The sequence below is a fragment of the Acomys minous genome, assembly GCF_964271855.1.
Source record: "Acomys minous genome assembly, chromosome: 17".
Lineage (NCBI taxonomy): Eukaryota > Metazoa > Chordata > Mammalia > Rodentia > Muridae > Acomys > Acomys minous.
In genome coordinates, this window is record NC_140500.1 from 36,007,706 (window position 1) to 36,024,441 (window position 16,736).

Below are 16,736 nucleotides of genomic sequence, written 5' to 3' on the forward strand. Positions count from 1 at the left end.
CTCCAAAACCAATAAAATACATTAATAATAATAACAATAACAACAGTAACAAAAAGCAGAGCAGGAACATTTCTGAGTGGTACAGCAAACAAGCAATGTCAGGGACACACACCCTCTTCGCAGGTAGCTCTGGATGCTCTGATATGCGGCACTGAACATCTCTAGGTCTTCTTTTTCTCCAAAAAGAATGTAAGATTTCAAGAGGTATTCATAGAAGGAATCCAGCCCAGCACCCAAGCCGCTCTGCTTTCCAACCCAATGGCCTGTCTGGATGTTCACAACATTGCCTGTGGAAACAAACAAACAAGGCACTTCAGGTCTCAAGATGGCAGGATGGGGGAAGGCCCTCCTACTTGCACCCCACTGCTCCTCAGCACCTTTATCCCTGGCAGATAGGAGGAATGGATAGTTAAGCCTACATGTTCTTATTAGTTCTGGCAGTAACTTAGAAAACAGAGATTATTCTATAGCACTCAGGTGTGTGTGTGCATGCATGTAGTAATTCAGCAACAGATGAAAAAATGGGGATAAACATGTAATGAAAAAAAATAGACTCAACATTTTTCTTTTCCAACATGGTAATACATCTCAAAACCCCCAAAAATATTCATAACTTTTTACCCTGTATTCTCATTCCTTGGAATTTGTACTGAAAAGGCTTATTAAAAACAAAAGGTCAGAGCTAGGGATTCAGATCAGTTGTGGAGTAGCTGCCTAACACATACAAGGCCCTGAGTTCTAACACCACAAAAAGAGCCAAGTATGATCAGAATAAATTATAATTTAAAATTTAAAAAAAAAAGAGTCAGATATGATAGTGCACAGTGTAAAGGATGAGGAGTTTAAGGTCATTTGGGGCTGCACAGAAAGGGGAAGGCAGTAGATGCTACATAGCAAGACCTTCATCAAAAAGAGAGGGAAATGTTTAGCTTTTAAAGTTGGTAACTATGAAAGCAAGGGAACAACTTGGAAGCATTAGAATGACCTGCCAAAGCATACAGCATAAGACTTTGTTTTTATTAGTAGTGTGTTATAATGGTAAAGTCACAAAAGTCACACAGAGAAGACTAAGAGGCCTCCAGGAAGCTAAGTCGTCAACCATGTTGAGACAAGCTCACTACGTAAGCCAGGCTGGCCTCAGACTCACCATAACTCCCGCCTCAGCCTCCAGAGTGCTATATTTACAGGTGTGTGTCACCACATGCAGCCTGGGTGACTTTATTTCTACTGCTGCTGTTCAATGTATAGAGTTTGTAGATAAATTTCAGAAGATAGAAATTACTTTTTAAAACCTTTTATAAATGACCCAATACGGTCCCAAAACAACCAAGTTATTTCCAGATGCCAAAAAGAAAATATATCCCAATAAGACAATTTTATGATGTTAAAAAGCCATTTTAAAACAACACTGAGTTAGCAAAATATGGATAGTTACTAAAGACGAATGTCATGACGAAGCCATAGAGGACAGTATTTGTTATTAAGTCTACTACCAATGTTTAAAACTTTCTATAATAAATTTTAAATATCTTGACTAAATATTCTCAAGGGGGGTATAATATATGGTTCATCTAGGCTTTTAATAGATTTTTTTTCCTCTTTTATTTAAGAAGGAAGGCTTTCCACCAGAATTTCTAAATTCCTGTATTTTTAGAACCTTATATTGAAGCAATAAAGTTTGCCTCTGAGACAGTTATTTTTATGGCATTTCTATTAACAATAATTTCCAATGAAATATACCAAGGGATCCAAACCCATGGGGCTCTTACCAACTAAACCACTACTATCTTCCATCAAACCCTAACGTTGCACTACACAAAGATCATGTGAAGAAACTGGACCTGTTATGCATGGATGGCTGCTGTCTGAGTTATCAATTTCCCAATGGAGTGGTACAGGGAAGATGAAGTAAGGTGGAGTGTCATGAGGAGGAAGAAAAGGGGACCAACAGACGGCAGAAGGTGAACCCCACCTAATAATCCTGTATCATTGCTCCGAAGGTTCCAGAGGGCTTTCACAGCTCGTCTAGCAACCCACTCAAAAGTCGGATCCCCCAGCAGCCGGCTCAGAATCCCAAATTCCACCAGGAGAGAGCCAGCGCCCGCCGTGCAGGTTTCATTATTGCTGTCAGGAGGAACACCCGTCTTCAGATTCACCTGGGAGGGGAAGAATTGAAAGTGGTGTGGAAGGCCACATGGTGTTGAGCCACTGTACCCCAGCACTCAGGAGGCCAAGGCACAAGGGTCAGCCTGCCTACAGAGCAAGTTCAAGGCCAGTCTCAGCTCATAGCAAGATCTCGCTTAAGAAAAAAAAAGTTTGCAGCAAAACCTAAGAATTCACGGTGCTGAAAAAGCCCCACCATGGAAATGACACTGAGCTAAGGGCCCAGGCTCAGCACTTGTCATGTTGTATCAACCACCTACAGTAGGAACCAAGAGGCTTACCATCTTCTTATAACATTATTCATTAAACCAGCTCTTTCTGCCAAGTGTCCTTCAAGACTACAGAAGCACCAGGCTCAGGGTTTGTGGTGTTTTGAATAGAAATGTCCATATCACACACAGTCAGTGAGGCTATTGCCTGGGATTGAGAACCTTTAAGACAGCCTTGTTGGAGGAAGTGCATTACTGGGAGTTGAGTGGGCTTTGAGGGTTTGTAGCCTCACCCCCCCCCCTTCCTGTTCACTCTCTCTCTCTGCTCCTTGTGTGAAACATAGTCAGTCAGTCAGCTTCCTGCTCCAGCTGCCTGCTCCTTGCCTTCTCTAGCACTGTGGACTCCCTACAGAGCCATAAGTTAAAACAGACTCTTCTGTTAAGTTGCTGTTGGTCATGGTGTTTCATCACAGCAACAGAGAAGTACCTAATAAGGGGTTAGAGACGAATACAAGCTATAAACGGCTTCTAAGAGTTTCTAAAGACTCACTCCTTCTCAGCAAACACAAACAACTGGGAACGAAGCCGAGGCTCAGGCTCAGGATGACAGCCAATTTCATCATGGAGGTCCTATGGTCTGGCTTTTCTCCCCTGGCTGCCGCAAGGGCTGACACAATCCCCAGAGGAGTTATTTGGCTTGCTAAATCAGATGTCACAAATATACAATCTCACTCCAGATCTTGTATCTAAATCAGCATCTAATTGGCTGGTCCCGCAGGCTTCACTTGCAGGCGTGTGAAGAACTCAAATGAACACTCACCAGGCAATTCGTGTGAGATCGTTGGGAAATATATGCAAGTAAGAAATGAAGAAGCACTCTCCACACTATCTGGTAACAGGAAATGCAACCCACACATGGAACAGTGAACACAGTTCTACAAGGTGAAAGGCTAACTGCTGTATTACCTATTGCAAGTCTAGCACACAGAAGGTGCTCAATAAATGCTATAAGAAGCTTTAAAATTGACATTATGGGGCTGGGGAGATGGCTCGGTGGTTAAGAGCACTGGCTGCTCTTCCAGAGGACCTAAGTTCAATTCCCAGCACCTACATGGTAGCTCACAACTGTCTGTAACTCCAGTTCCAGAGGATGCAGCACACTCGTACAGACATGCAAGCAGTACTCTGATGCACATTTAAAAATAAAAATTGACATTATATTTAGGACCAAATCCTCTCCAAGAACATCATTCTTCTTATAGCCAGGCCCCATCCCTTTTGTAAAAGTTTTAATTCAGGAAAACAGTGAATTTTGAAACAGAAGGGGTCAAGGCAGCCAGGTGTGGTAACTCATACCTCCAGTGCTAACACCTGGAAGTCTAAGGCAAGAAAAATCACAAATTCAAGGTCCATCTGAGCTACACAGCACAAGACCACTGCTCAAAAAGAGCAGAGACACGGAACAAACCAGCCACTTACCCGAGGGTAGGGGATCCCTGTCTTGGTGTTTTCAAAAGCTGGCAAGAGCCGCATGGCCAGGTCATGGGCCATGTACAACAATTCATTATCATAATCCTCAATTGTCATGTCACCAAAGGGCTGCTTGGAGTCAGTTATTATTCTGTGAGCAGAAAGGAGGCTTCCCAGAACCCTAACAGCAGAAAGGAAATAATAACAAAAGCATATTCTCATAAGTACATGGACTCCAACTTACAGACAGAAGATGTCTCTACTTCTCAGGCTCCAGGCTGTCAGGAGCAGAACATGGCCCAGTGGCCTCCTGCAGTCTCCTGTGGCTCTCAAAGGCTGACTCTCAGCTCACTGCACTGCTGACAGGAAAGGAGGATGTCTCAGACAGCTAAAGCATCCATTCCCTAATCTTAGAGCACGAAGAAGAGGGCCTATGTCAGCCAGGAAAGCATCCACCGCTTGTCCTCAGAGGACATACTTCCTACTAGCATCACTAAATTCCTGTTGATTCCTCTCACGAGGTAAAGAAACATCAGCCGTATGAGAAATAGAACAGGGTACAACGGAACTATGTAACTGTGCTCTGACTGCCAGGTGACTGATGAATTACCCCAGCATCTAGTGAGGCAACAAGGGGAGGGAAAGGATAAAATGAGAGACACTGAGAAATAGAAGGCTACCCTCTTAGAGATTTATGTCCTTGTAGTTAGATAAATGTCCCATCCCAATTGTCTAAAAAGGACTGCGACTTCTTCAAGCAAATGATTTATTTTTTTCTAGTTTTAGGATAATTTTATAACTTCAATTTCAAGGTTCAAATCTGGATGAGGACTGTTGTGTACCAATACAATTTTCAAAATGTTCGAACAAAAAGAGTTAACTTTTCACACTAAAGAAATTCAGGCACAGCCCTGGATATACATCATGAGTTTACCATATTTGGCAGAGTGTGCGCTAAGTGAGAATCATACAAGAAGAAAAGACATCAAAAGAGCAAGCAGTGTGTTTTTGTTTTTGTTTTTGTTTTTGTTTTTGTTTTTGTGTGTGTGTGGCTGAAGAGTTGCAAAACTCCATTTAAAAACATGAATGAGAGGCTGGGAGTGGTGGCGCACGCCTTCAATCCCAGCACTTGGGAAGCAGAAGCAGGAGGATCACTGTGAGTTTGAGACCAGCCTGGTCTACAAAGTGAGTCCAGGATAGTCAAGGCTACACAGAGAAACCCTGTCTCGAAAAACAAAAACAAAAAAAACCCAAAAAAACAAAAAGCTGAATGAGGATTCCAAAGGTGGTGAACAAGGACATGAACGGAGCCAATGAAACTGCCTTTGAGGAACATCTCCCCTTATGCACCCACTAACACACGTGCAGATGCGCGGATGACCTTCAAGCATCAAAAGGACAAGTTTCCATGATGCAAAACTAGAATGAGCACAAAGAGTTCACAGGAGTCCATACCGCCCACGTGGACTCGAAGTGGAATTAATGCCCTTACACACACACACACACACACACACACAAACACACAAACACACACACACACACACACACACACACACACACACACACACACACACGAAGTCTACTTTACCTTATTGTAGCCTCAAAGACTTGGACGGTGGAATCTTTGTCAAATGAAACAGTGTTGATCACTAACTTGACTGCTTTCTGGAACTCGGATGAATTTCCCATTATCTTTAAACAGAGGAACACAAACATTACAGCAGCTTGAAATGGACTCTGAAGTGGCACCTAGCTGCTGCATCTACGTGTCTGCACCGCCTGTGGCTCTGCCGCACAGGAAATGGAAACAGTTATTTCTCATATTATACTCCAGGACAGACAGCAAGCCTGTCTCCTGCCACTCACTCAAGGAAGCAGTATCCAAGTGGCCCAACTGTGTAAACAAACAGAATCAATTGCTGGAATGTCTGGGTCCCTGCTCCCGTCTCCCCAAAGCTCTGAGCAGACCTTTATTTGCAAGGCAGCACAGTTTCTAAAAAGTTGCCAAATGGGAGAAAGTAAGCCAGAAAATTAAAATGTGATTCTATCTCTGCTTCTCAAATAAACCTAAGACATCTGGAAAACTAACTGACCTTGCTTGACTTCTGGATGTGTAAAGATTTTGAGACACAGTACTAACAAAATGGCATAAAATCAGTGACATTTAAAACAAAATGGGGCCTTGAGAACTGGCTCAGTGGATAAAAGCACTTGCTGTGCAAGCCTGATTGATGAGCTGAGTGCAGATCCCCAGAATCCATGTAAAAAGACAGCACAGTTTGCCCTGTGACCTCCACACAAATGTTGTGGCACATATTTGCCCTCACAAACAATCATATACACACATGTACAGAATACATAAGTAAATACAAACTATCAGCTCTATGTCCAATTAAAAACAAAGGTTCCTAACTGAGGTGTGTAGATGCAGCGTCATAGCATGCTTTCCTTCCCTTCTCAAGTGCAAAGCTGCCATAAAATGCTGTAGCTTAGCCTACATGGGAATGACTTGATTTCACCCAAATTTTATAATTACTTTTCATAAGAACATGAACATATACACCAATAAATAAATAGATCCATAAATAAATAAGTACACAGATGGATAAATAAATAATAAACTTAAGGAGGAATGATTCTTCAGACATTCGATTATCTCTTACTGTACCAGTTTGCTACATGTTTTTCAAATAGTATTTTTTGCTAGGGTACAGAGCACACACAGGCTTTCTGTTTGCAGTTCTTCCTTTTTAAAACATCATGCAATCTTGTTCAGGTTACATGCAATAGTCAGGGGACCGTTTTCCCCTGAGAGTTCTTGCAGCATATCTGCAAACATCTGTTGAAAATGCTAACAAAAGAAAAGAAAAACCTCAACTTAAGAACACCTGGCAAATGAGCCAACACGTTAACACATTCAAGACCAGACACTACAAATGAAAAGCCACAAGAATGGGTCTGTTTCTTCACAGATGTTCTCAAAGAGCAACGCCGGGTGCACCTGCAGGGTTGGTGCTGCTTGATCTGCGAGCACACCAACCCGAGGAGGGCGATGAAATCCAGGCACACAGAGGTACACTCTGTAAGGTGTCACATTAGAGAGCCAGTGAGCACAAAGTAACCAGGGCACAGAATCACACAGGCCTGAGAAAAGCTGGCTGGAAGAGGAGGGGCTTCTCAGAATCTTGAAAATGCTGAAGTGCAACTCACACCTCTAATTCCAGCAATCTGGAGGCTGAGGCATGAAGATGGTGACCACTTGGAGTCTCTGACTCAAAAACCAAAACATTCATCTTACTGTGCAAAGTCCTGGGATTAATCTCTAAGTCCATCATTTTATATACATACACACACACACACACACACACACACACACACACACACACACACACATATATAGCATGCCTGTAATCACATCACCTGGCAGCTGAGGCAAGAAAATTACTGCAAGTTTAAGGCCTTCCTGAACTTTCAGGGTCTCAGAAATTAAATAAATAGGGCCAGTAAGACGGTTCAGTAGATGAGGGTACTCACTACCAAGCTTGACAACTTGAATTTGATCCCTGGAACACAAATAGTAGGGGAGAACCAACTCCTACAAGTTGACCTATGCCCTCCACCCACACGCACACACATAAATGCACTAAATAAATGTTAAGTTTTTAAAATTACATTTTAAACCTCAACACATAAATTTTCAAAATTAAATAATAAAATGCTGTTGTGTGACGCGGATCTCCAATAGCTGGAACTTCTCCAGTTTCTTTGGGAACAATACTATTCAAGGGGCATACCCTTAGAATACATGTTGGACAAATCAGGACTAGAATCACGTAAACAACAACCCACAGTCCTACTATGTACCACTTCCTGTCAAGTGTAATAATAACATCTCTGTATTTAGTAAGCAAATGGAGAGAGACATGATGTGGAGGAGGAGGAGGAGGATGGACTTTCTAACCGTACACAGGCCTTCTGACGCTCTGACAACAGCGGCTGACTCAGGCTCCAGCATCTTCACCGCTTTAGCACTAATTGCTCTGCGCTCACTTGTCTGGGCACAGTGTGAGAAGCGATGGTGGAGGAAACACTGGGAGACTGAAAGTGCTCTGCAACTAGAGCCTAGAAGGAAACCCAGCAGCCCTATTAGAACCAGGGCCCAGTCCTGTTCCTGCGATCTACAAAATGAAGGCAACGTTACCCCACCAGCTCTTTCTACGCCCTCTCATTAATCTACTACCTCCAAAACACAAGCATGGTGTACACTTAGCTACCTCACCCAATTCCGACTCCTAACTATTTAAAGGATTCAGATAAATTATTAAGTCCAAGGTCTTGATATATGATTCAACAGCTTTCTAGTATAAAGATGTCTTGGACTGGGAAAACAGGTAAGAGTTTTTAAAATAACTGAAGAAATCGTAAAACACTGGAACCGACCCTTGTGAACAGCGCTCTGTGGTGGTAGGCCAGGAAGGACAGACGCAGCCTGACAGCATGTCCAGGGAGGGGTATCAACTTCAGCACATGCCTTGTGTTTTTGTTTAAAGGTCCCCAGCTTCCCAGGGTCAATAGAGGATGTCAAGGGACAAGAGGGTAAACGCAGTATGCAGTTTGACAGACCACACCAGGAGTGAACAACAGCCAAAGCCAACACACAGTGAGTATCAGGGGGGCTGAGAGGGCCTCAGGCATGGGCAGGCACACGGCACACACACTCCTGGGAAGTCAATACCTACACGCATTTTGGGGTGCCCTGAAATCTTCTAGTTTTTACTCCTGAAGTACTGTGTTGAAAGTTAAAAAGAATGGTGGATTTGTAAAAAGAAACTAACAGAAAAATTCCCCTTCAGAATGACCCCGCTCAGGAAAGAGAGCCTCCCAGCTAAAGCCATGACATTACAGTCAGAGCAACTAGGAGAGATAGGTGCGGGTGTACTAGGCTGGGGTCCTAAACGGAGAGACAGACCATGCAGCTCCAAAAAGCAAACAAGGTTCTGACTCTTAGAGGTTCTTAGGGTTATTTAGCTTAATCTGGTCTGTGTCCCATGGGACCTGGACACAGGCATTCAGTCGGACTGTAGGATTATCTTGCAGCTGGGGGAGAGGCATGGTATTTTTTTTTCTTTTTTATGATCTCTGTCCCTGAGAGAAAGAGCTGCAGTAAGCTGTGGCCTAGAGGATCTTCGTTGTGGCTTGAATGAGAAACATCCGCTATGGGCTGATGTGTCGGAATACTTGGTCCCCAGCTGTTGGTGCTGTTTGAGGACCTGCAGCCTGTGGATGAAAATGTGAACACCCAGCTTCCATGCCACACCTTTCCCACCACTGGGGACTACCCTCTGGAACCATAAATCAAATAAACTCTCCCTAAACTTCCTTTTGGCCCAAGTGTTTTATCACAGCAACAGAAAAGTAACTAATACAGCCTGTGTTGTAACAGACTACAGTAACTAAATAGTAACAGAATTCTCCAGATTCTGTTAGGAGATAGGATGGTAAAAAAAGATCTTCTAAAGACTAGCCTTGCATTTCTTATCTACCTTTAAAGGAAAGCCATACTTTCTTGCCTTCGAATAAAGCTCACTGAAATAAATAACACTCATCAAAGCCTTCTGAGTGTGGCATTTCCTGGAATCCCCATTCCTAGAGTAAATGAGAAAATACAATAAACCCCCAAACAATGTATCTTAATTATCTTAATTAAAGAAGAAAAGGCTGAGTACTTACTGCAAGTGTGTCCAAGGCATCAACTAGAGTCAGGGAGTAATTCCCCAGGACATCATTGATGTTCAGATTTGAGCTGAAAAACAAAGTATTGAAGTTCAGCAAAGATACTTTGTTTAAAGTGAAAGAGAAAAAGACCATAAAACTAAACACCCATTGGAAACTAAAACTGCTACAAAGCACAGGACCCAGAAAGCAGCTGCGGGCAGACAGCAGGGTAGGAGGCCTTCCGTCTCTGTGTAGAGCAGCAGCGTCCCTGTGTTCACAGGATGAGGGGAAACATACAGCACCACAGACTCAAGTACAGAGCGGTAGTGAGCAGGGGCACAAGGGGAAATACAGAGATGGGCAAGTCACTCAGACTCTGAGACAGACTGTCAACCATTCCGGATCTCTAACCTTGTCTGCCTTCGAAACTCTTATTGCACAATCACTAGGAGGGATCCTGCCATATGACCTACATTTCTTCATTGCTCAAACTATGACACGCAGTGAAAACTAATACATCTGGAAAGGCTGGACAGTGAACATGGCCTGGTGTAGCTGGAAGAAATTCAGATCATAAGACTTCCTTGACTCCTTTGTCCTATTACCACAAAGCCAGAAAATAATCACAGAGGCTTAAAAGGAAAACAAAATGATAGTAAAAGAAGAAATAACTACTAAAGATCTCATTGGCTACAGACCAAAAAGTAAAGAGAGCCCTACTTTGACCTCCAGGCACACGGTCACTCACATCTGGCAGCCTCCATCTTCTCTGCATGCCACCACCCTTGCATCCTCCTAAAGGTCCTTATCCCACAGTTCTTGGCCTGCTGTCTTTCTAAAAGGCCTATTTGGGCTAAGATGATTCAGCAGGAAAAGGCAGTTGACACCAACTATCAGAACCTCCCCAGGACTCACATGGTGGAAGAAAATTGACTCCCACAAGTTACACTCATCTGTACATATGCATCACAACACACAACACACACACATACAACAAACACTATATACACATGCTACATACACACATTATACACCTATACACAGTACACACATACACACAAAGTATAAAAATGAAATGCCTTTCATGCTTCACTCAGCATGGCTGGAACTTACAAGAAGAAGTAGACACAAACCACTTCCACATCTGACCTTATCTGGACTTTCCAGTGGCTCTACTTCATGTGCGTTGAGCACTGAACAGAGGACATAGAATGCACAACAGAAAACAAGTTCCCAGAGAGGGTTATATAGGAACCACAGAAACCCACAGCATCAGAGGAAAACTGCACTTGTTCCTTTCTTTGATTCTCTAAAAAAAAAAAAAAAAATCCATATGAAGGCAAAGTTGCTCTCAAGGTGAGAGCTATAGATTCAAACAGGCCACTCAGAGGTAGCGCCAAGTACACAGGAGGAGGGTCACATTCAAGTGGGTCCTCAAGAGCACTTGGCTGGGTTTACATATTTAACTACAGAACTATGCTGCTCAGAAACAGAATGTGTTCCAAACACGTACCTCACCAGAAAATATTTCCCATATCACCTAGCACCCCACCTGGAAGGACTGAACAAGAACTCCGTATTGCTACTCTGTATTACGGCCCTTTCCGGAGTTACACCCTCATCTGTGGCAAGTGCCGCTCTCCCTAGCTGCCCATGGAAGCACTAGCGATCTTGAGCAGTGTGCTCCTTTCCAGGCTTACTGTGCTTTTTCTCCTAGTCCACACATAGAAGGGGCACAGTGTTCGATATTTAGGTATACAGCTGGGTACACTGGTGGGCTGCTTGCCTTGCATGTTAAGATGCTCGGGGTAAAGCTCAGCACCACTCCCACCCCCAAAGCAACAATAAATCCTCAATAACACTGACCAAGCAGTCAGGAGCAATTGGTAACTGTTACCAGAATTGTTGTTTTTCTAATTTATTTGTAATAACTGTGATAGTTCCAACTCTAGTCAGAAAATCCACTTAAAGAGGATGAGGAAGAGGAAGAGAAAGAAGAGGGAGAAGAGAACAAAAATGGTGACTAGCCTCTGCTAGAAAATCTTTGATTACGTAGGTACTAAAATCAAGCAGACATGTTCAGTGTGGAAAAAGTGCTGTATATATCCAACCTGCAACAACTGTTTGGAAATTGTATCTGTTCTGTGTGGGCAGAAAGATAACACAACAAACAGTCCCTCTGCGCTCAAGTACTTAGTAATCCAGAGAGAAGAAAAGGGGCCAGGAAGGTAAATATACAGGGTACTCGATTCTCAAAGTTAAAATGCGGAATGGTGGCTCAAAGGAATCCAACCGGAAAAGAGCAAACCAAGAAGAATCACCTTCCACAGCTCAAAGAAGGCTTGACTTGAACCTGACTAAAGGAATTCTAAGAGAGGTTCTCTCTCTCTCCCTCTCTCTCTTCCTCCCCCCTTCCCCCGTTGTGTGTGTGTGTGTGTGTGTGTGTGTGTGTGTGTGTGTGTGTGTGTGTGTGTGCGCGTGTGTGTGCCTGTATGTGTGAAGGCACACACACTCATGCTTTTTCACAGAACCTGGAACTCACCAAGCAGCCAGCAACCCCCAACAACCCTCTGGTCTCCACCCCAAGGTTTGGGGTACCACACCCAGCTTTTTACAAGCTTGCTAAGGGATTCCAACTCTTCCAAGTCTTCCTACTTATGCAGCACTCTAACCCTGAGCCCACTCCCGAGCCCAGGAGGCGGCCATCTTAAGCTAGAAGGGCCTAGGAACAAAGCAGGTGAGGAAGCAATATTTGGTCTCCTCATCTGGAGTTTTCTTTTTGTTTTAAGAATATGGCTTGGGGGAAATGGTGGGATCAAGCATGGCCACAGGTCCAAAGCCCACATTTACAGTTACTATCCATCGGATTACAGAAATATCTAAATTTACTCAAAGGTTTGATTTTTTATTATAAAACCCAGCAGCAGCTGCGGGCTAGACAGAGCTTGGCTCTTTTTATAGAGTTCAAGAACTGTTTACTTCATGTTAACTCACCACATCTATCAAGATAAGCATCAAGAGCATGTGACTAACATGAAATGACACAGCCTGGCATGGTGGCTGCGCCTGTAATCACGTGACTTGGTAGGTAGAGGGCAAGCTGATCAGAAGCAGAGGTCATCCGCTACTGCCCATTCAGTTGACGGCAGTACATGCTACATGAAACCTCGCTCCCATGAGTCGGGGGAGGTGTGGGGGTAGACCCACATTTTGACTTCATACTATTTTAGGTAATATTCTAATGGCAAGTTCATTTTTTAAAAAAATATTAGATAATGGTGAATATATTTGAATTTCTTAAGTCTGAAAAATAGTTTCTGGGCATGGTGATAATTCTATAATAATTCCAGGCTGAGGCAGGAGAATCCTAAATTTGAGGACAGCCTGATAAAACTCTGTGCCAAAACATTTTTGTTCTTGTTATTAGTTTTTTGTTTTTTGGTTTTTTGTTTGTTTGTTTGTTTGTTTTTGGTTTTGGAGTACTAATGTCAAATTAAGGGCCTCCTACACACTAGGCAAGCATTCTACCACTGAAATGCATCCCCAGACTTCCAAATAAAATTTTACTTTGTATATGCGTGTCCTCACATATGCATGTGGGTCATGTGTGTGCATGCATCCACTGGGACACCAGAAGACCACCTGGAGCTCAAGTCGAAGGTGGCTTTGAGTGATGCGAGCACACTGCAGCCTCTGTGAGAGCAGTGAGCACTTTTTACTGAGCCATCTCTCCAGCCTTGCAAGTCTAGTTTTGAAAAGGGCGAGGAACGTAGCTTAGAAGCAGATCTGTTAGCTGGAATGTGTAAAGCCTTGGGTTCAACTCTTATTATTAGAAAAAAAGAGTATTTAAGCCTTTTTATTACACTTTATTTGGGAAACGTAAACACATGCTGCTTGTTCAGAACCGGAATGACAAAGGTGCAGGCTTACAACATTCCTGAAAGTACCAAAGCATGAGAGAACCTAAACTACACAGAGTGGGTACAAAAATTAAAAACAAACAAATGCAAAAAAATTAAGCTTCCTAGTCTCTGAATTGGCCAGTATGAGAGTCTACTCAAGGCCACAAAATCCCAGCACTCGAAACCATGTCAAAACACAAAGGCTTGCCAACCCTGAGTCAAATGCCACCATTCTCCACTGTTGCTAACGCCACGGTCCCAGTCAGAGATGTGGACTTCAACTCATACAAATTGCCACTGCACAACCAAAGCAAACCACAGCACTTATCACAGACCTCTAAAAAGGCCAATGCCCAGAAAGATGCCACTGGGACCAATAGCTCCAAACAACCACCATCACCTCACTGTGCTAAAGAGCCCCAACCTCCACCCGTAGATGCTCCAGAAAATGCTTATGGTTCAATTAAAAAAAAATCATTAAAGCCAAGCCTGGTAACACAGCCTGTAACTCCAGCTACTCAGGAGTCTGAGGCAAGATCACAAATTCAAAGCCTGCAGGAGCTGCAGGACAAGTTGAAAGAGCCTGTTCAACTTCAGAAGACTCTCAAATAGATTTGGTTCCATGGTGGACTACCTGCCCAGTATGCACCAGGCCTGCGTGTAACTAACGGGCCTTGAGATGCTGCTACTGCTGAAAAGCTCTGCTTCTCACATGAGGCCACAAAGTAACTAAAGACAGGGAGAGAGACTGACATCTGTCTTCCTTTTGTATCCGTTTCTTTCCTTTTGGCTCCTCCTGCTTTTCTCGACACATGGGCACGTTAACCTAACCGGTCCAGGAGAGCCTGTCTGTCCTCTCTCGCTCCTGGGAGACAGTACACCTGGTCTTAAACCTGTAGTGACCTTACACTCCAGATGATGAGAACCATTATCTATGAGGCAGTACCCTAAGCACATCATCTTACAAGAACTAGTCTGGCCCCTCAGTTGGTGGGGACACCTAGGAACAGATTAACTCTGCACAGGCCCACCTTGCAGGACATGAGCCAAGACCACACTTGACCCAGACTGCTTAGCTACATATCTCTCACACACTGCACCAATCCTTCCTCTACTCGAACCTAAAACTCAACGCAAGACCCTGACGCCAAATTTAGGACAGTAGGACCTCTTTATTTGTTCCTTTTCCCAGGAGGTTAATTAATCTCTTTACTCTACTTTGTGCCAGTAATTGTCTCTTTAATTGGCACTTTGGGATGAGTGGCCACGCCCAGCTTATTAGGACAGCTGGAGCCAGGGCTTTTACTGTAACACATAAATTATGGTAGAAACAATCCTGAGCATGAAAGAAAGAAAAGCTGGAGAGATGGCTCAGTGGTTAAGAGCGCCATCTGCTCTTCCAGAGGTCCTGAGTTCAATTCCCAGCAATCACATGGTGGTTCATAGCCATCTGTAATGTGATCTGATGCTCTCTTCTGGCCTATAGGTGTATATGCAGGCAGAACACTATACACAATAATAAATAAATAAACCTTGAAAAAAAAAAAAGGAACAAAGAGATACAGACTGACAGACCAAGAAAGAAAAAGAGAAAGAAAGGAAGAGAGAAAGACTGACAGACCAAAGCAAGAAAGGGAGAAAAGGAGAAAGACAAACAGACACAGACACAGAGAGAGAGAGAGAGAGAGAGAGAGAGAGAGAGAGAGAGAGAGAGAGAGAGAGAGAGAAAAGAAACACATTAAGGCGGAGGCCCTTCCTGAGGACACCCACGCATCAGCAGCACAGCAGTTCCTAAGTCTAGAGAAGAAAGGAGAAAGAGAGTGATGGCTAATGGAAGGGAACCATGACTCCTGCCATGCTTAAGGTTCGGTTGGGAGCATCCGCGAAAGCCTTGTAAAATATTCAAGGGAGGCTACACCCAAGAGTGGCCATCTATAGATTTTCAAACCTCTTTTGTGTCTTGATGTCAACTGCTAGTCTTTGGTACACAAATAAAAAATGTTGTCTTTGTAAAATAATAAAAGAAAATCCAAATTAGGCACACACTTAAGTTGTAACTATGTGAAACGAATAAATAAATTAAAAATGTGTTGATGCCATATGGACAGGAACTGACAGAAACTGAAAATAACTGGTGGGTTTTCTCAGTTTCCCCTCCCAGATTTAATGAAATTTATTCTCACAAGATAATGGAAAGAAAAGGGAGGGAAGAGGAGGGGAGAAGGCGGAAAGCTGAAATTAAGAAAACACAAGCAAGAGATATAGACTCCCTGTGTCACTTAGGAGTGAGACAACTCGTCCACTTCCTTTAATCTCAAAATGACTAGTGTTACTTCACAAAATGCTAGAGTTTCCCCCCAAAGAAGCTGGGAGAAAATACATTTATATGAAAGAAAGAAGAGCTGAAATTTAGCTCAGCTGTGAAGGACTGCCATGTGGTCAATCCCCAGACCTGCTGAAAGAAAGCAGAAAAGAAAGGGAGGGGGATTTTTTTTTTAAAACATATACAAAGGCTGATGTCGTTAAGCAAAACAAATAGCTCAGCAGTCAGTCAGCTATAACTACTAAAAGACCCAATGCCTCTGTATGGGATGTTCCCTCGCTATTAGCTCATCAGGGGAAACTAACATACAAATGTACACACAACCGCCCCACTTTTAAAGCTCCCCAGGCCTTTTTAGAGTACTAGCTAGCTTTCCTTTTTTTTAAAAAAAAATTTTTTTTAATTTATTGAGGAGGGTGCACATATGTGTCACAGAGTATGTGTAGAGGTCAGAGAACAACTCTAGGGGACTCTCCTCAGTCCTCTTTCTCCTTCCTCCATGTGGGTCCGGGGGGGAATCAAACTCAAGTGCCCTTACTGGCTGGGCCAGCATCAGCCCCCACCTTTCCTTTTAGAAACTAAGAATCCTCCACTGCTTCCCACCAGGTGAAGGGAAATGCACGCGCCGGGTGTCCAAGGGTGCCCGTGTGGAGTGTCAAGACAACGAACCCAATTGGACTCCCGTCTAAGGGGAGGGTAACACCAGTCACGAACCGGCCTGACTGGGTCCGCAGCAGCGCACACCCTTCGGGAAGGAGGGCCTTGGCTGTGTGTCATGCTCTCTTGGACTTTGAAGTCCACTAGAATAACCATGGAACTCCACCTTCCCATACGTGGCTAGTGTGCAGGGTGGACTGGCTGACCTTCTGACAGCACCATCACCCCACTGGTGTTTACGATGGTATCAAGCAATGTCAGTCAACTCAGCTCCTAAGAAATCATCCTTTGAGACTC

General features: G+C 43.6%; 1 protein-coding gene across 1 annotated transcript in view; it reads right to left on the reverse strand.

Moving 5' to 3' along the window:
• EDEM1 (ER degradation enhancing alpha-mannosidase like protein 1) overlaps positions 1-16,736 on the reverse strand; it is a 30,030-nt gene that overhangs the window by 12,115 nt on the left and 1,179 nt on the right. Inside the window, exons 2-6 of the mRNA XM_084765481.1 lie at positions 9,573-9,645; positions 5,431-5,534; positions 3,852-4,023; positions 1,973-2,156; positions 113-287 (exon numbers count right to left, since the gene is read on the reverse strand). Of these exons, the coding sequence (XP_084621607.1) occupies positions 113-287; positions 1,973-2,156; positions 3,852-4,023; positions 5,431-5,534; positions 9,573-9,645 (708 nt within the window). The remainder of the gene's footprint in view (positions 1-112; positions 288-1,972; positions 2,157-3,851; positions 4,024-5,430; positions 5,535-9,572; positions 9,646-16,736) is intronic.